Source organism: Ceratotherium simum, chromosome 9, assembly GCF_057802395.1.
Source record: "Ceratotherium simum simum isolate JZ-2026a chromosome 9, ASM5780239v1, whole genome shotgun sequence".
Taxonomy (NCBI): domain Eukaryota; kingdom Metazoa; phylum Chordata; class Mammalia; order Perissodactyla; family Rhinocerotidae; genus Ceratotherium; species Ceratotherium simum.
The window spans coordinates 76,774,980-76,795,512 of NC_141908.1; the positions used below are offsets into that span (position 1 = coordinate 76,774,980).

At 43.6% G+C, this 20,533-nt stretch overlaps 1 protein-coding gene across 2 annotated transcripts in view; it reads left to right on the forward strand.

Moving 5' to 3' along the window:
- The window catches only part of LOC106800147 (aldehyde oxidase 1-like), a 71,394-nt gene that overhangs the window by 8,710 nt on the left and 42,151 nt on the right, over positions 1-20,533 (forward strand). For both annotated transcript variants that reach the window (XM_087435569.1, XM_087435570.1), the window contains exons 5-16: positions 520-646; positions 2,403-2,464; positions 7,104-7,193; positions 7,841-7,921; positions 8,518-8,662; positions 9,349-9,441; positions 10,973-11,124; positions 11,314-11,407; positions 12,767-12,876; positions 13,882-14,066; positions 15,089-15,251; positions 16,920-17,012. In XM_087435569.1, coding sequence (XP_087291695.1) covers positions 520-646; positions 2,403-2,464; positions 7,104-7,193; positions 7,841-7,921; positions 8,518-8,662; positions 9,349-9,441; positions 10,973-11,124; positions 11,314-11,407; positions 12,767-12,876; positions 13,882-14,066; positions 15,089-15,251; positions 16,920-17,012 — 1,395 coding nt within the window. The remainder of the gene's footprint in view (positions 1-519; positions 647-2,402; positions 2,465-7,103; positions 7,194-7,840; positions 7,922-8,517; positions 8,663-9,348; positions 9,442-10,972; positions 11,125-11,313; positions 11,408-12,766; positions 12,877-13,881; positions 14,067-15,088; positions 15,252-16,919; positions 17,013-20,533) is intronic.

The window sequence follows — 20,533 nt, forward strand, 5'->3', positions numbered from 1 at the left end:
GCTTTCTGAATTAATGACGGCACTTTGTAAACAGACTCCTCTGCATGAAAGCCTTAGGGCCGTGTGGGCAGACAGAATTCCCTTGAGAAGTACTTGGAGTTTTGTTTTTTCTCAAATGGAGTGTAATTTGGTTCATTTCTCTGAAGGACTTCAAGGGATTTATCTCAGCGATTCCCATTCTGGACTATCCATGGAAACCACCTGGGGATCTTTAAAAACGCATGTCTGTACACCACCCCCAGAGATGCTCAGTCAACAGGTCTGGGTGCTGCTTGGGTCTTGGAAATTTGAAAGCTCCCCTGGTGGTTCTAAAGGCTGAGAACCTTTACTGAAGCTCAAAGCTGGTGAGGACCAGTAATCCCGGCCTCCCAGCCCAAGACAAGGAGACACCCAGGATGGGGCCTCTTCAATTTTAATGTGCAAACAAATCCCCTGGGGATCTTGTTGAAAAGCAGGTTCTCATTCAGAGGTCTGGGTGGCGCACAAGATTCCGCGTTTCTAACCTTTTTGTGCTTCCAGGAGAGGATCGCCAAGTGTCACGGCACGCAGTGTGGGTTCTGCACCCCTGGGATGGTGATGTCCATCTACACGCTGCTCAGGAACCATCCAGAGCCCACTCTGGATCAGTTAACTGATGCCCTTGGTGGTAGGTTATATGTGCGTGTGCTTTTTAAAATAATGATGATGGTGAGAGCTAATATTGGACACTTACCATGTGCCCCACACTGTGTTAACCGCTATAAAAAGATTATTTCATTTACTCTTTACAATAACTTTATAAGATGGGCATTATTATTATCTCCATTTCATAGGTGGAGAAACTGAGGTTTAGAGAGAGTAATTTATTCAGAGTTATACCACCGATAAGTGGAGGAGTTGGTTTCTTCAAATCAGAATTCAAACAAGATCCACACATTGCACTTGGGTAATATATTTCTCAAGTCTGTCTTAATCTATAAGCGTCTCCTCCCTTTTTTATTGTTTTTACTTTTACAATAATTACAAAGCCATTTCACTCATTTACCCTTGGAAAAAGTCTAGCTTTCTCCACATGTCACCCTCTCCCACCACTCCCCAACACTTTCAGAACCATATTAAATATCAGAAGACTCTTGGGGCTGGCCAGGTGGCACAAGCGGTTAAGTGCGTGTGCTCCGCTGTGGCGGCCCAGGGTTCGCCGGCCCGGACCCCGGGCGCACACCCACGCACCACTTGGCAAGCCGTGCTGTGGCGGCATCCCATATAAAGTAGAGGAAAGTGGGCACGGATGTTAGCCCAGGGCCAGTCTTCCTCAGCATAAAAAGAGGAGGATTGGCAGATGTTAGCACAGGGCTGATCTTCCTCACTAAATAAATACATAAATAAATATGAGAAGACTCTTGAATACAAAACAGAATCGAAGAGAGTGAGATCCTCTGCTGAAACTTACAGTAAAGAACTGTCTTTATCCAGTCCAGAGCTATTTTATGCAGTTCATGAGCTCAGTGTGTGTGTGGGTGGGAGAGGTCTTCAATAACAAGATTCTAAACAACTTTTAGAAAGAGTAGCCTCCCAAATCCTATTTCTGGTGAAACTCTCCATGGCTCTGTTTGTCTTTGTCTCCTGCCTCCTGAGGACCTTACTTCTCTGCTGGAGAACACGAGCTAACGCCCATGTGCACAGGTCCTCCACACGTGTTGCAGGGAAGACCAGAGCAGATGGAAATCGAAAGGAGAGACGCAGCACGTGAATCTCTGCCTGATTTCCTTTCGGTTTTATTATGTATTTGATCTCATGACAGTTTATGATGTGAACAAGTGATAAGGGGTTCTCAATTTTCATGGTGCTTAAGACTTGCATGGGGAGTTTGTAAAGAATGAAATTTTCTGGGACCCAATCTCAGAGCACTTGCTTCAGTGGCCTTGTTTTTAAGTCAGACCACAGATTTGGGGGTGGGAGGGAGAATGAGGGATATGAACCACTGTGAGAAAAACACTGGCCTGATGATTTAGTGTAAATAAATTGTGTACCCAGCTGCTTCCAAAGTTTAGTAATTACCTTTGCTGCTATATAATGCCTTTGATCTTTCTATTGACGGAAGCTTAGCTCTTGAATGTGACTGTAGACCAAGAGTTTGGGGCTTAAAATCATTGGGATCTTTGAGCACCTGTCACACGTGGAGGAACCCTAACCCTCACTGTTTACAGAGAGAAAGTACAAATAGCTGAGTTGTTAAAACCTGCTTCAAGACTCCCAACCACATATCCCAAGGTGCTGACAAATAAATCTGACTTGGTAGATTGGGTGGGCTGAAATGTCAACCAGGGCTTCCTTCTAGGATGGGGTCCTTGTTTCCATCGTGCATTTGGCAGGCTGTGCCTCTCTAGGTTACTCGAGTAACAGAGCTGGGTTTTCTCCTTCAGGTAACCTGTGCCGTTGCACTGGATACAGGCCCATAATTGACACGTGCAAGACTTTCTGTAAGGTAAGTAGACAGGAACGCGTTATTGAGTCTATTTTCCCCATGAAACAGAACAGTGGGGGTCGTCAGGTGTGATGGGGGAGCAGCCTTTGTTACTAGTACAGGGCTGCTGCTTCTCTCAAGGTCTGTAATCTTATTTCATCTTGGGCATTGCGCCTACTCTCGCTCATCGGGCTTGTCCCAGCAGGCACATAATGAGCCCCTAAGCGCTTTGATATGGGCTTGTTCCAAGAGGTGGTTCCCGATCTGTTTGTCGGGTCGGGTGCCTGCCCCGGTGCTCGTGCAGCCCTCTGTGCGTGCCCTGTCACAGCGCTGGTCACACTGTGCTGTAACTGCCCATTTGCTCCCCCATGTCTTCAGCAGCCGGCGGGCTGCTGGACAGCAGAGGCTGTGCATCTCCAGGGCTGGTCACCATGCACCGATTGAGTAGCCACTCAGTCAGTATTTGTTGAATGAATAAATGAACTAATAACCTTGAAATGTGGGACATAAGATTGCCCTTTGGAAGTTAAATTATGAAATCAGTACATCATAATTCAGAACCGAGAGATAATAATACTTTTTAATATTATTAATAAAATATTAAATATTATTCATATTAAGAACCAACTATTGTTAATATTTATTGCTATGTGCCTGGCTTTGTTATAAAATCTTTGCATGTTTTAATAATTTAATAATTATTTAATAATCAATGTTATTCAAAATTTCTTATAAGCTCAGACTTTTTTATTAGATGTTAGTTTCGTTATGTTTAAGTACACACGGCTCCCTTCGTAACATTTAACAGTATTGATTCTGTATTGTTTCAGCAGATAGTCGCCTGTTTAATTTAATACTTATTAGAGGGGACTCTGCTTCCTGCCTGGGGTTAGCATTCCAACTCCATCATCAGTAACTCACCCCAGAATGCCAGCTCCCTCCTAAGGCTGGGCCAGATGCCTTGCTGTAGGTGAGGGCAGGTGCCAGCCTTGAATCAAGACTTAGGCCTGGGCCGGCCCTGTGGCTTGGTGTTTAAGTGCGCGCGCTGCGATGCTGGTGGCCCGGGTTCGCATCCCAGGTGCGCATCGAGGCACCACTTCTCCGTTCATCCTGAGGCCGAGTCCCACATACAGCAACTAGAAGGATGTGCAGCTACGACACACAACTATCCACTGGGGCTTTGGGGGGAAAAATAAAATAAATAAAATCTTTAAAAAAAAAAAAAAAGACTTAGGCCAGGGAGGAGTGACATTGGCAAAATGGTGAAATAGGAGTTTTCTACCATCTTCCCCCCAAAGAATGCCAATTTTGACCATCACCCATGAAGGAGAGTCCCTTTATGGAAATCCAGGAGTCCAGCAGAGAAGTTTCAGCATGCCACTGGAGCCAAAAAATCCAAGATTGTACACATTGAAGAGAGTAGAAGAACAGTTTCGGTTTATCTGTGTCATCCCTCCCCCAAGGTGCACAGCTTGGTGCCCAGAGAGACCTTCTCCACCCACGATTTCTTCCACAAGGGAAGTGAGAGTGTGTGAGTGAGTACCCAGCTACCCCGGCTGTGTGGGGCACTGCCAAAGAGGCCCACTTCCTTCTCACCGCATTCAGAACACCGAGGAGTGCTACACGACTAGGGGGCAGCGAGGGACTGGGAGAAGAGCAGCCTGGGCTCTTAGAGGACATCAGAGGGCCCAAGATCCTACTAACCATGAGCTCAAGAAAAATCAATAAGACAATTCGTGAACTAAATGAGAAGTTTAACAGAGAGATAGAAATAATAAAAAAGAACCAAACGGAAAGTCTGGAGATGACGTATACAGCTAATGAAATGAAGAACAAGGCAAGGATGCTCATTCTTGCCACTTCTATTCAACATAATATTGGAAGTCCTAGCCAAGTAATTAGGCAAGAAAAAGAAATAAAAGATATCCAAATGGGAAAGGAAGAAGTAAAATTGTCTCTATTTGCAGATGACATGATCTTATATATGGAAAACCCTAAAGACACCACCAGAAAAATTGTTAGAACTAATTAACAAATTCAGTAAAGTTGCAGGATATAAAACGAACATGCAAAAGTCCATTGTGTTTCTATACACTAACAATAAACTGTTGGAAAGAGAAATTAAGAAAACAATCCCATTTAGAATAGCATCAAAAACAATAAAATGCTTACGAACAAATTTAACCAAGGAGGTGAAAGACCTGTACACTGAAAACTACAGGAGATTGATGAAAGAAATTGAGGAAGACACAACTAAATGGAAAGATATCCCATGTTAATGGATTGGAAGAATTAATATTGTTAAAATGTGGAAACTACCGAAAGTGATCTACAGATTCAATGCAGTCCCTAACAAAATTTCATCAGCATTTCTCACAGAAATAGAAAAAGCAATCCTGAAATTCATATGGAACCAAAAAGACCCTGAATAGCCAGGGCAATCTTGAGGAAGAACAAAGCTGGAGGCATCACACTTTCTGATTTGAAACTATATTACAAAGCTATACTAATCAAAACAGTGTGGCACTGGCATAAAAACAGACCCATAGACCAGTGGAACAGAACAGAGAACCCAGATATAAACCCAGGCATATACAGTCAACTAATATTTGACAAAGGAGCCAAGAACACACAGTGGGGAAAGGACAGTCTTTTCAATAAATTGTTTAGGGAAAACTGAATATGCACATGCAAAAGAATGAAATTGGACCATTATCTTATACCACTCACAAAAATGAACTCAAGATGGATTAAAGACTTAAATGTAAGATCTGAGATTATAAAACTCCTAAAACAAAGCACAGGGAAAGAACTTCTTGACATCAGTCTTGGCGATGATTTTTTTTGGGTATGACAAACAGCACAAGCAACAAAAGGAAAAATAAACAAGTGGGACAAAATCAAACTAAAGAGCTTCTGCTCAGCAAAGGAAGCCATCAGCACAATGAAAAGTCAATCTACGGAACAGGAGAAAATATTTTCAAACAACGTATCTGATAAGGGGTTAATATCCAATTATATAAGGAACTCATGCATCTCAACAGCAAAAGCACAAGTAAATTGATTAAAAAATGGGCAAAGGGGGGCTGGCCCCGTGGCTTAGCGGTTAAGTGCACGCGCTCCGCTGCTGGTGGCCCGGGTTCGGATCCCGGGTGCGCGCCGACGCCCTGCTTCTCTGGCCATGCTGAGGCTGCGTCCCACATACAGCAAGTGGAAGGATGTGCGGCTATGACATGTAGCTATCTTCTGGGGCTTTGGGGGGGTGGGGAATAAATAAATAAATAAATAATTATAAAAAAAAAATGGGCAAAGAGGTCGATCCGATGGCGTAGTGGGCGAGTTTGTGTGCTCTGCTTCCGTAGCCCGGGGTTCGCAGGTTCGGATCCCGGGTGTGGACCTACGCACTGCTTGTCAAGCCATGCTATGGCAGGCGCCCACATATAAAGTAGAGGAAGATGGCCATGGATGTTAGCCCAGGGCCAATTTTCCTCAGCAAAAGAGGAGGATTGGCAACAGATGTTAGCTCAGGGCTAATCTTCCTCACCAAAAAATAAAGAAAAAGAAAATGAGCAAAGAATCTGAATAGACATTTTCCAAAGAAGACATACAAATGCTCAACAGGTACATGGAAAGGTGCTCAACATCACTAATCGTCAGAGAAATCAAAACCACAATGAGATACCACCTTAGATCTGTTAGAATGGCTATTAGAAAAACAAGTGTTGGCCAGGATATGGAGAAAAGGTTACACTTGTGCACTGTTCTTGGGAATGTAAATTGGCACAGCCTCTATGGAAAACAGTATGGAGGTTCCTCAAAAAATCAAAAATAAAACCACCTTCGGATCCAGCAATCCCATTTCTGGGTATACATCAGAAAGAAATGAAATCAGGATCTCGAAGAGCCATCTTCATTGCAGTATTATTCACAATAGCCAAGATATGGAAATAACTTGTGTCCATCAAGAGATGGATGGGTAAAGGTGTGTGTGTGTGTGTGTACATATATATATGTGTGTGTGTACACACACACACATATATGTATACTTATATATATATATTTATGTGTGTATATTATTCAGCCATGAGAATGTGGGAAATCCTGCCATTTGTAACAACATAGATGAATCTAGAGGACGTTATCCTAAGTGAAATTTGCCAGATAGAGAAAGACAAATACTGTATGATCTCACTTATATGTGGAATGGAAAAAAGAAAAAAAAAAAGTTGAACTTATAAAAACAGAGGATATAAATGGAGGTTACCAGGGACTGGGGCCTGGGGGCTGGGGGTAATGAGGAGATGCTGGTCCAGGGGTACAAACCTTCAGTTATAAGATGAATAGGCTCTGGGGATCTAATTTACAGCACGGTGATGGTGACTATAGTTAATAATACTGTGTTGTGTAGTTGAAGTTTGCTAAGAGAGTAGACCTTAAGTGTTCTCACCATACACACCCACACAAATGGTAACTATGTGAGGTGATGGATGTGTTAATTAACCTGATTATGGTAATCACTTAACAAAATATACATGTACCAAATACGTTGTACACTTGAAATATATACAATTTTATTTGTCAATTATACCTCAACAAAGCTGAAAAAATACTTGGTAGAATCAGCAATAAATTCTGGGTTATTTGTTTTTTTACCCTCTAGACTTCCGGCTGCTGTCAGAGGAAAGAAAATGGGGTCTGCTGTTTGGATCAAGGAGTAAATGGAGTACCAGGATTCGAGGAAGAGAACGAGGTCAGTGAAATGTAAGGTTTTTATGAGGCTTTCTCAGGACATGAGCACAGACCAGCTGACTTCTAGGAAGAGAAAGTGGCTGCCCAAGTTGACGAATGTGAGGTGCGCCAACATGTCCCCTTCCCATTCTCACCCACCTCCATCAAAGGAAAATCTGTCCTAACAACTTCATCCTTCGTTCGAGGTCAAGTACAGCTATCTATAGGAGAGAAAACACATTGATCCCTTCCTGTCTCTTAGTTTTAAAAAAAGCCCTTTTCAAGTCTTTTTTCAAGGGCCAGAAGCAAAGTGGAGATGGTGGGGAAATGCAAGAGCAGGCAGAGGGAGTCGTGATAGGAGAGGTGGCTGTTCAGGGAAACATTCTGGTTCTCAGCAGTGTCTGGTGCTGCTGCTGCCTCCTCTGCTTTCCCAGACTGCAGAGGGGAGTACAGGGGACTGAGGGCTGTGGAGGACCATTGACGTCGGCACTGAGCTGCCAGTGACCAGGTCCGTGTTAGAGCCCTTGACCTAGAATCCAGGGGTTGTGGCTGGCCGGCTGCCTTTTTGTCTGTCTGCTGTATGTCTGTCTTCTTCTGACATTCCACAAAGGATTTAAAGTAGTTAGAGTTGCCTGATAACAATAACTTCTGGTTCTTTCTCTTTTTAAGACAAGTCCAAACCTCTTCCCAGAAGACGAGTTTCTGCCATTGGACCCAACTCAGGAACTGATATTTCCTCCAGAGTTAATGGTAAGGAAAGCTGAGCTCGTCCTGGAGGAACTCATGGTGAAATGCCAGGAAGGGTATTTACTTATGGATCCTCCCAAAGCTGACGGGCAAGTAGGTAATATCCATCTGCCATCCGTGGCCCAAGTTCTAGAGGATGGGACCGAGGCGGAGATGGGGGAATGAGGGTGGAGTCACCACGTGGGGACAGTTGACTGTAAGAAGCAGCAGATAGTATCTGTAAAAGATGTCATGATGACACCACAGCATTTGTAGCTGTAGACATGTTTTCTACTTCCACTTTTGCTGAAGTTTATTCTTCCACAGAGTGATTTGACAAAATTAAACATGTTAAAATATTTTTAAACATTGAAATGAGTTCCTTTGAGATATAAAAACACCAAAGGGAGACGCATGAAAACAGTCTCCAGAAGGAGGCAATTGTTGTCATACTTTGAATTTGAACTCTGATTCCGAGTAAAGCTCTACTTTTTGGTCACTTCTATTTTATTTTTTTTATAAGATCTCCATTTCTTTTCTCTGTTCCCATGAAGATAGAGCAGAAACAGGTGGCAATGTTGTCACGAGATTATCTTGAATCCCTCTTGCTTTTTCAATAGATAATGGCTGAGAAACAACCACAAATGACCAGGGTTTTTAGTGGAGATAGAATGACATGGATTTCTCCAGTGACCCTGAAGGAACTTCTGGAAGCTAAAGTCAAGTATCCCCAGGTCCCTGTTGTCATGGGGAACACCTCTGTGGGTATGTGGAACCCCAGGGACCTCTTATGAGGAAACTGAGGAAAAGGCCTTTGGGGGAAAGAACCTCACATATGCATGTTCTTAGGAAAAGCAGTCAGAAATAGCACTGTCAACTGTTTAGACTTGACTTCCTCAAGACACTGACATTGCTCAGGAGACTTTCACAGCTCCCATTACATGAGTGAATTCCTGTTGCCCCTAATCAGAGCAGTGTGCAGAGTGACCCCAGGAGGCTGCTCCATCACAGCTCAGAAACAGCAGTTCCAGTGACAGCTGTCCTGGTTTCCGTGTGGAGACGGAGCTGGGCTCATGATTGAAACTGCTCTTTGTTTCCTCTCTTGGTGAGGGTGTCTCAATAGGCATGACACGATTTTCCTAAGCTGCAGTTATAAGATCTTTGTGTTGTGTTTGTTGTAAACTCAGTTTGACGCCTACTTCTTTGAGGAGTCTTCTAGAGTCTTTCCAAAGAGAATTTGAGTAAGCCACAAGTTGTCTTGGACTTGTCAGGCAAGTTGTAAAGCTGACAAGTCCAAAGAGTCCCCTAAGGTTAGTGAAAGTCCACCTGCTCATTTTCTGTGTGTGTGATTGGGCAACGAACAGACCAATAGAAAGATATGTAATTTTTATATGTTTAAAGATATCACTTTTAATCACAATTTCAAATTTTATTTTTTTCTAATCCTTTAGGGCCTGACATGAAATTTAAAGGTGTCTTTCACCCAGTTATAATTTCTCCTGATAGAATTGAAGAACTGAGTGTTGTAAACTATGCAGATAATGGTGAGTTCTCGTGGTCCCTGTTTTCTTAGTTAAAATGTGTTAATCAATTTATTTCCTTTGCCCAGCAGACAAGCAGAAGAAGAATTATTCCTAATTGTAATATACAGAGAGATTCTCTTCTTATAAGAATGAGAACATTCTGGAGGAGGCTCAGGGGAGAATTCTCTAGAGTTATATGAGTTACTAATCATCTGAATAGTCTAGGATTTTAGTGAAGAACATTTTATGTCTGCCCTATCAGAGAAATATAACAACTAGTCAATGAAGGGTACTGTGCTGAGTGCTGGATAGAAGATACAGAGGAGTGGAACACAGTCTTTGTTCTCCAGAAGCACAGTAGTAAGCAAAGCAAGTTTACGTATTAAGCAGCTTCCAGACTGGCTTGTCCATTCCCACAAAGGAAACTGATTTAATGGCAATGACGAGAAGTAAGATAAATGTGGGTGTGGAGTCTGGCTCTGGAGTCTAATTCTTGACTATGTCATGTATTAGCTGTAAGTACTTAGACAAGTTCTGAATTTCAGTTTCTTCATCTGCAAAATGGGGCAATTATTTCAAACGTTTCTTAGGATTCAGGGAGATTCTGTGAAGCATTGAGCATAGTGCTTGAACAGTGACTGCTCAAAAAATTTAGCCTCCATCACCTCCATCACTGTCACCACCACTACCATCACCTCCACTACCACCAGTATCACCATTACCACCATCACCATCGCCACTGCCTCCATCAATGCCACTACCTCCATTGCCATCACCACTACCTCCATCAATATCACCACCACCTCCATCACCACCACTACCTCCATAACCATCACCACCAGCTCTTCCATCACCACCACCACCATCACCACCACCTCCATCACCACCACCACCATCACCGCCACCTCCATCAATACCACTACCTCCGTCCACGATCACCACCATCACCATCACTACCACCACCACTTCCATCATCACCACCATCACCCTCACCACCCCCTCCATCAACATCCCCACCACCTCCATCACCACCACTACCTCCATCACCAGCACCTCCATCAACATCCCCACCACCTCCATCACAACTACCTCCATCACCACCACCTCCATCACCACCACCTCTTCCATCACCACCACCACTAGCTCTTCCATCACCACCATCACTTCCATCACCATCACCGCCATCACCACCACCTCTTCCATCACCACCATCACTTCCATCACCACCATGTCCATCACCACCAACACTTCCACCATCACCACCTCCACCATCACCATCACCATCATCACCGTCACCACCACCTATTCCATCACCACCACCACCATCACCACCATCACTTCCATCACCACCACCTCTTCCATCACCACCACCACCTTCACCAACAACACTTCCACCATCACCACATCCACCATCACCATTACCATCATCACCACCAATAAGCAGGGCAGCATGTATCCAGCATAAAGATCCCCTGTCTGTGGCTTTGCTCTAATGGACATTTCCAGGTCAGCAGGGATCACTTTGCATTATTTACACATGAATTCATTTCAGGGCTGACCTTAGGTGCCGGCCTCAGCCTGGCTCAGGTGAAGGACATCCTGGCTGAAGTGATCCAGAAGCTTCCAGAGGAGAAGACGCAGACGTACCATGCTCTCTTGAAGCATTTGGGAACTCTGGCCGGATCCCAGATCAGGAACATGGCTGTATGTATTTGGTGACAGTAGACTCTGGTGTGCATTCCTTGGGTGACTGTCTCTGACAAATCATGACATTTTCATTATTTTGGGACAGGCAAAAAGATAGTTCTCCAAAGCCTTGATTAAGCCTTATTTGATCACTTGTGGTTTTATAATTACACAACTGTTGTGAAAATAACTCATTATTTTAAAAAGTCTTTAGGGGGCCACATCGTGAGTAGGCATCTGGATTCAGATCTGAATCCCCTCCTGGCCGTGGGCAACTGTACCCTCAACTTGCTGTCAAAAGGTGAGTGACAGTTCCTTCTTAGGGATTATTAAACCTGCTCCTCCTAGCCCTTTTTCTCTCTGGGGAGGCAGGAGGCCCAGTTTTGAAAATGACTATTCTTTATAATATTGATGATTCTCTCTGCCTCTCTGGATGCTGGAACATTGGTCAGCCTGGTCCTAATTATACACACTCCCAATGTCTTCATCCTCTTCTTTTTGAGGCCTGGTGCTAGAAGCTTTCCCATCCTGGTCACCCTACATTGACCTTGCTTGTGATGTTCGTGTCCCAATGTGATCTGAGTAGTGGAGAGAACTAGAGGCTACTGAGAACCACTGGGCCCTTTGTTGAAGACTCTCTCCAGGGAGTACTGGAGTGTTGTGGCACCCACATCATGCTGTGTACTCATCCTCAATTGGTCATTGATGGAAGCCTACAGACTTTCTCTGTTGAACAATGGTTGGGCTTCATTCTATATTTATTTACTTGAGTTTTGTTTTTGAAGCTAAATCCAGAATATAATTTATCACTCTTATTCCAACTTGGTTAACAATTATTAGGAAGTCTCAATTGGTCCTCTCTACATCTGTTTTTATTTTCATTTAAAAACATGGACTAGCTTTCTATTACCTGCATTGTTAAATCCCTCCTCTTCATATCATCTAAACCACAAAATTCTCTTAAAGAAGGAGGTTTGCATTCATACTTATAAATTTAAGTAACATCCCTCTAAGAAATCATATAATGAGGAATAGGTCTTGTGATGTGAATATAAACATCAAAAGCTTCTCGGCTTGTGTCCCAATGTCGTATTTTGTTATAGCTTTAAATGATTCCTCTCCTCCATATATTGATTAAAGAACAGAAATTTTTTAGGTGATGGAAAGATTGTAAACAAATAAGACAGCTCCTCACTAGTATAAAAATTCATTAAAGGCAATTTACTTATCCACTACTGTACCTAGTAGGGTTCCTGGTTATAAACAATGAATGTTTGTTGAATGACTTAATCAGAATATTAAAAGGAATGTATATTAAAAGGAATGTTAATATCTACTCCCTAATTGTAAAGCTCAAAATGAATTGTGCTGTTCAGGAAGAGGACTGCTCAGGTCCTATTCTACTGACCTCCGGGCTACTCTGCTAGGTATTTTTATTTAAAAGCAAGCAAAGACGGGAAAAAAAAAAAAAGGTAGGACCTCGACTGGAGGAGACACTGTAAGGTGCCATCACAGGTGAGTGATCAGTGAGCATAGGAAGAGTGGGCCCTTTCCCAAACAGTGAGGTTCCTCAGGTATTTGGTAGATCTACTTCCAAAGTTTTGGAAGTTTGATTGTTTAATAGAACAGATTCCAGGAGAGGTGTCATTTCTTGCCACAGAAGGAGAACGGCAGATTCCTTTAAATGAGCAGTTTCTCAGAAAATGCCCCAGTGCGGATCTTAAGCCTGAAGAAATCTTGGTCTCAGTGAACATCCCCTACTCGAGGAAGGTGAGAGTGTCCTTTCAATTTCTTGGTTTTACCTGTGAGCCTGAGGCTGTTAATTCCAACACATGGGGTTCAGAGAAGGCGTTGAGTGTTTACAGGTGAGATTCCGAGGACTTGTGAGTAGTCACTTTTCACTTGTGTTATGCATCATTCCCGGAATCAGGAGACCTTTGTCTCTGCCGTCTCCTCTCTCTCCTTCTCTATCCCTCTCTCTCTCTCTGTCTCCCCTCCCCAAACCCAAACTCAAAAGTTACTTTCTTACAGATTTTTAAAAATTCTTTGTCCCGTGAAGCTTGTTCCTAAATAAGATTAGAAAGTATACTTCTACCTATATCTTGGGGTTTGAAAGAAGCTAAGAAAATACGTTTACAATAGAACTTAGTGGAAAGAAGAAGGGCTTGGAGTCAGACTGAAAATTAAATGTTGGTGTCCAGATCCACTGTGACCCTGAACTAATTACTGAATCCCTCCGAGCAGTAGAGTCCTCGTCTGGGACATGGGGATAATCCAGCCTGCCTCAGGGGGGTATTAGTCTGCTAGGGCTGCCATAATAAAGAACCAGAGACTGGGGGCTTAAACAGCAGACATTTATTTTCTCACGATTCTAGAGGCTAGAAGTCTGATATCAAGGTGTTGGCAGGGTTGGGTTCTCTGAGGCCTCTCTCCTTGGCTTGTGGGTGATCATCTTCTCCCTGTGTCCTCACAGGGTCTCTCTCTGTTCATGCCAGTGTCCAAATTTCCTCTTCTTATGGGGACACCACCATGTTGGATTAGTACCCACCCTAATGACCTCATTTTTACTTAATTACCTCTTTAAGGACCCTGTCTCTAAATATAGCCACATTCTGAGGTACTAGGGGTTAGGCCTTCAACATATGATTGGGGAGGGCACAATTCAGCCCATAACAGGGAGTGTGACAAGGACGTATGAGGCCACACACGTAAACTGCCCAGTGCATAGTTGTCACTCTTGTGTTTCTACATGTGCCACTTGACTTGTGCTTTCAGTGGGAATTTGTGTCAGCCTTCCGACAAGCCCAGCGGCAGCAGAATGCGCTTGCGATAGTCAATTCGGGAATGAGAGTCTTTTTTGGAGAAGGAGATGGCGTCATTAGGGAGTTATCCATCGCATACGGAGGCGTGGGTCCAACCACCGTCTGTGCAAAGAATTCCTGCCAGAAACTCATCGGAAGGTATGGCGTCGTGCCCTGAGACTCCAAGTAACGGAGCAGCTCTTTTTGTGGTGACGTGCAATTACAAGAGAAAAGTGCCTACTACCTCTTTATTTAATGGCATGGAGTTCCCATCAGATTTCATGATTATTTCCATGTGTCTTGATTTTAGTGATTTCTGAAGTGGGCTTCATATAGTCTGTGTGTGTGTGCATTTGTGTGTGTGTGTGTGTGTGTGTGTGTGTGAAAGAGAGAGAGAGTGGGAGAGAGAAAGAGAGAGAGCAAGAGCCCATCTCCCAGTAGTACATGGACACGGTAAGCAAAATGAGTAAATTTTCATTCTTTACCATGAGAGAATGATTAGCCATGATGAAAAATTGATCATGGGAGTTTGTTTTTATAATAAATGGCTAAATGCATTTGCTTACCTGACTTTTTCTTTCTATAGATGATACTAATAGCTGATATTTCTCAAGCATTTCCCAGGTATCATTTACCATTTCAGAAATAATAGAGAACAATGGTTAAAAGCATGAACTTGAGTGAGCCAAACGCCAGGGTCCAAAGCTCAGTTCAACGTCTATTATTTACGTGATCTCAATCAGCTTGCTTGACTCAGATTCCTTATCTGTCAAAGGGGGATAATCATCCCTACCTCATGGGCAGTTGAGGGGATTAAATGAATGGATACATATAAGGCCTAGTACAGAGCCTGGCACGCAGTATCGTTCTGGCATGTTCTGTAATGTGATACAGGGTCAGTTACTCCTGGCCTAAGGCCTCAACACGGGTTGTCCTTCCCTCCTCGTGACCCCTCCTGAGGTGGGTTCTCCTATTATTCCCTTTTGCAGCTGAGGAAGTGGTGGGCGGGCCCAGGCCCGACGCCTTGAGAGGGTGACTGTGACTCGAGCTGGGGTTGCCCGACTGGGAAGCCTGTATTCTTATTTCCTTTGTTAAACTGTGGCTCTGTGTCTCACACGCTGGCTGAGCCTGTGAGGCAGTGAGTCCTGTCAGCCAGGAGTCTGCTCTTCTGACTCCCGCAGGCCCTGGAATGAAGAGATGCTGGATGCAGCTTGCAGGCTGGTTCTGGATGAAGTCTCCCTTCCAGGCGGGGCTCCGGGCGGACAGGTGGAGTTCAAGAGGACTCTCATCGTCAGCTTCCTCTTCAAGTTCTACCTGAAGGTGTCACAGACTCTGAAGACGATGGTAAATGGAACTGACCGTGTATTAGCTTTCCCAGTACTGGGGACTCTGGTGATACCCAAGTGGAGGCAACGGCCCCCTGCCCAGTAGCTGTGGAATAGAAAAGACAACCTGAATTAGAAACCCGTGGACTCGCGGGGCTCCATCGGGCTGTCTGCTGATGGGTGTGAGTTTGGGGAAGAATTGCAAGTCGAGCACAGAGCTGTGCAGGATTCTGTTTAACGCCACTCAGTTATTTTGTTTCTTCCCTGTTGTGTGTCTAGATAGTATGCAGAAAACTTGTCATGATTTGAATATATGTTCCCTCAGTGAAGCCTTTCTTCCACTTGTGGAGGTTTTTACTTTCATGCCTTTGACGTTCTTCATTTCTCTCACCCATAAGATGATGACGGCAGCCCCTCCACAAGGTGACTGTGAAACAGGTCATCGTAGGAAAAGGGCTTCCTGTGGTCCCTAGTGCTTCAGAGGAACGTGATGAAGACCGCCTAGTAGTCATAATGATAATAGTAATCATGCAGGCATCCTTTTTCTGGGTCCCTTATGACAAACGACTAGAGTTACAAGATAGTTGGCTAGGGAGGACACAACTAAAACACTTTCTCTGCATAAATTTGCTAGACCTACAGGGAACTTGAACCATATTGGCCTCATTAATCCCACCCTACAACCTGCCGACCAAAGTAGACTAGAAGCCAAGAACATTCCTCGTGTGTATAGAAATCAGTATGATCAGTTCAAATAAGAGGCACAAAGCTCTCTCTTATCCTTGCTTCTGAATGTATCTTCTCATTACAGCTGAGAACAACTAAGAATCAGAAGGGTTTCACCAAATCTTTGAGAATAGAGGCTTGAAATCATATATAAGTGACATATTGTCACCATGTAATCAAAAGAGAAAAATAAAGCCAATCGTAGACTCCTCCAATGAATAGCAAACTAATGCAGTTTCTTGGGTGAATCAAGTGTATATCACTTAAAGCTTCTACCTTGTAGTCTTGTACCTTCAATTCAGCTTCCTCTAGTCACTACTCCTCTGTTATTAAAAATAATGTTTGTTGGCTTTAATTTTCTATTAAAATTTTAAAATGTAAACAGTAACCATTAGGTGTCTTGGTTAAGGTCTAGTGGAAGGACCCAGATGACTCATTGCCCTCAGCCCTGAGAAGTGCTCTCCCTGGGCCCAGAACGCCACCTGCTGTGGGGCTGGGGAGGGGTGCAGCCCCTGCATGTCCCTTTTCCGGGGTTCGCCAGGTAGAGCAGAGTTTCGTGCTCATTGACAATGGTCTGCTTTGACTCTGACTTTTTTCTGGTTTATCCATTCTCTTCCTTTCCGCTTCATTTCCTTAGCGTCTATCTTCCTGTGTTATTGGTTTGTAAGTCTTCGAATCATTTAGGAAAGCACATGAGAAAATCATAAGAAACATAAAGATGTTGGAAGTCAGTGACCTACGTATTCACTTGGCTCTTCATCATGTGCGGCCGTGTGTATGGACCTTCCCGAGTGTGTGGGTGCGGGAGCTGCTTGCACTTCTGGGGTTCTGAACTGAGCGAGATCTTACTGAATGCCAGACTTCAGAGTAGAGCTGCTTGCTCAGAACCGTGCCAGCCTCGCTTGCGAGACCATTCTGGTACGGACGTATTTTAAATACCTACAACGGTTCTACTTTTCAGGACCCTGTTCACTATCCTGGCCTTGCAGACAAGTATGAGAGTGCGTTAGAAGATCTGCACTCCAGACATGACTGGGGTACCTTCAGGCTCCAGGTGAGTGGCTTCTGTGTTTTGAATTCAGGGGGCCTGGGCTGTGGCTCCTCCACCTGGACCTCCCACCTCTCTCTCAGTGATTCTCAAGCTTGGTAAACGCGAGCTCCTCTTCTGATGAACTCATGGCCTCTGAGAGTGTTCATTAACATTTCAAAATCAATGAAGAATTATGACTAAAGACAAAGCTAGCAATGGTAAATTTTTTTAAAAAGTCTGTTTTGATGTTGAAGGCCGTGTGTTGTGTCCTGTGGCCTTGTACCACTGACATGCACGAGCTGGCTAGCTTGCCACATGCCCTCTGCCCTTGGCACCGTAGAAGTCGGAGCACAAAGTCACTTCTGTGTCAGGGCCGTGGGGCTGCTTCGATTTCATTTCCGGAGGGGCAGAAAACACAGCCCTTGGAGGGGGATGAAAATGCACTCAAGCTTTTTAAGCGAGCTGCTGGTTTATTTTGTTTGAGTGTGGAGACACTCTGCTCCCCCGGTCCCTATTCTCTAAGTATTTTTTCTGTGAGTTACATCTTAGAGGTGAAGCAAAAATAAGTTGTAAGAGCTATTTTCGAGCTCCCCTAATGAAAACTGACTATTACAGAGAATAGAAATCCTCGTAACTTTCAAGTGGAATTTTCTGCCACAACATCACAAACAGATCACCTGAAGTCATCCTGTTGGTAAACTGGATAAGACTCAATGTGTTTTTTCTTAAATTTATTATCTAGAACATTTACCTTGAGAGTTTTATTAAGGCAAGAACATGAAGAGGCTTTTTAAAACATCGGTTCATTGACTCTACTGTTGGATTTAGTGATGAAAGCTTACAGTATGTCGTAATGAACATTGAAGTTGGTGTCTATCCCTTGAGGTTTTAGGTTCAGTATGTTCAAGAATTCAAATATGCCAAAGTCCATTGAAAGTGATCGTTTTGAAAGTTAAAAACAGCTGCCGTCTTCCCTGGTGTTCTGCAAAATACAGTAGCTGCAACCTTCAGCTTATAAATACCCTAACCTGACCTTGACAATGGAGTAAGCTTCGGAAAGGAACAACAAGAACAAATTAATATGCATTCAAATCATCCAAAGAAAACTGATAATCTTCACATAGTTGATCATCTTAAAAGGGAGTCTGTTATTAGAGGTTGCAGTCAAAGTTTTGGAAGCAGTGTATCTCCCACACAGATGAGTTTCGTTTTTGTTTTTCCTGTGGTTTTCGCACACACGCAAATATCCACATTCCTAGAACAACTCCAACACTCACTATGAGCATTTTTTCCCCAAATAAATTCATTTGCTTTGAAAGAATTTTGACACAGCTCCAAGAGATCACCAGTTCGAGGAGACGACATTCTTTCTTCCATCGTATCTTTAGCCACAAACAAGCAGAAACAGGTAATCAAGCACAGCCTCTTTCACCAGTAGATTCGTCACACTGACTGCAAAAATAAGGTGTTATATATCTTCAACTAAAATAATCAATTGCATATTTGGTAATAGAATAGAACAAAGTTATATTTTGGTATTTTTCTTCAATCTTTTGGCAGGCCTCTCACAGCAATGTTTCAGAAGGCTTTTTTTCGATGTGATGATGTGTTTCATTATTTATAGTAAAAAGTATTACATCATAGAAAACTTCCAGAGCCTTTATAGAAACTTAGGCGTGTGTTTCCTTAGTGTCTAAGCTTATGCATTACTTGGAATTTTGCTCTTCAGGATGGAAAAAGCTTCTTAGGAATTTAAAAAACAATGTGGGTGATTTTTCATTCAAATGTTGTTCAAGTTGAGAGCCCAAAAAGGCATCAGAACACAGCGCTTTGTGGGTATTTTATGGAGGGAGTCCATCCCTACCATCGGGAACAGAGGAAACCATATCTCATGGAGTTCTCGTACATTTGTTTTCTTTTGATCACCATCTCAGCTCCTCAAAGGAGAGGGAGAAGAGACCTGCTGGGGCACTTGGTCTTGAGGACAAAGCAATGAGCTGTGTCACTGGAGCTGGTGGAGCTGGGCTGCTGCAAATCCTTGTCTGTGCCTGAACCCCAGTGTGCAAAATTTTCTCTCATTTTCCCTATTTCCCTACATTCATGGCCAATATCTCCCTTTATTTAATGGTGCCTGAGCCAGCTTCTAAATTATTTTTCTTGGTAATCTTCTGCTTTTTTTAATAAAGTCGGGAGGAACACAACAACCAAAAAAACTTAGCCAATACTCCTTTTTTATGCATTGTATTATAGTAAGCACAAAATTGAAGTTCCCATTTAGATGAAACAAATATGGGATCAAAACAATAAATTTTAACAATAAGTGTATACTTTACTGTGAAATAGTAAATTTTATATGAAATAGGAATAAGTTTAGAGCATCCTACACATGTGTCTTATGCCAAGTTAATTTTAGAAATGACTGTACGTTCTGCATATAATTGTCAGTCAAAATTTCGCTGTTTTACTTCTTGTCATTTATATTATGAAAACAGTAGTTTTTTTTTTCATTTTCCAAATAACCAGCAAACGTGCTGAACATGTGTTCGAAGCACACGTGCCACTCTCCTTTCCCTCCTTGTGGTCCAGGCCCGCCCCCTGCCTGGAGACCCTCTGATCTGTCTCAAGCAGAAGGTTGGTTCTATGAGTTCCTGAGCTGGACTGGCAGTGAGTGAGGACCACTCTTCTCGGTCCCGTGAGCAGCAGCGGGCATCAGAGAAGTGTGTTCTCACAGCTATCTTTAGTAACGTTCCCCATCATAACCATGATGGCTCTCTTCCATTCGTGGTATTTGCTAAATTAAATCCAAATGTTCAGAAAGGAAAAGAAAGCAAAACACGTGCATGAGAAGAAAACTCGCTGGTTGGTCGTGGGACCCAGACAGTTAGGGTCTTCCCCTTCGATTCCACAGAGCAAGGGCCTCGGAGCACTTTCCTCGGACCAGGGTAGCTTTGACTCCGGAAAGTCCACAGCTGTGATTGAAATGACACACACTTTAGGTGGAATCAAGTGTCACATTTATCGTCAGGATGTTCTGAATAGGCTTTCTCAAATTGCACATTCTGGCAATCAAATACAAAGATATTTATCTTTTTTCCTTAGATGCCTTAGTGATACTGAGTTGGAAGCAGGTCAGATTCTATGGCTTCTTCTCCCTCCCGAGTAAAGGTTTTAACCAGTATGTGTTCTGGTAATGACTTGTCCTGCCCTCCCTCCTGCTGTGTGATGTAGCCCAGCGCTGTGAGGCTCACCTCAAAGAAATAGTCCCTGCCTCTTCCAGGGCTCGGGGACCCGTGACCTGCAGGGTGGGGCAGCCGAGGGGGTGGGAAGGGGAGACCTCCCCAGCTTTTTCCAGGCCTCACCTTGGCTGACCTACTGTGTGCTGCTCACCCCCAAGGCTTCCAGAGAAAGCCTCCGAGAGTCTGGCCTCGGCCCTAGGACCAAACGCACTGCTGCGCCAGTGAGTTGTGGATGGGGCTGCTCAGCACTGCTTAGCGGGCAGCTCCTCGGGCAGAGCTCCAGGCCCAGAGCTGCCCTCTCCTTGCAGA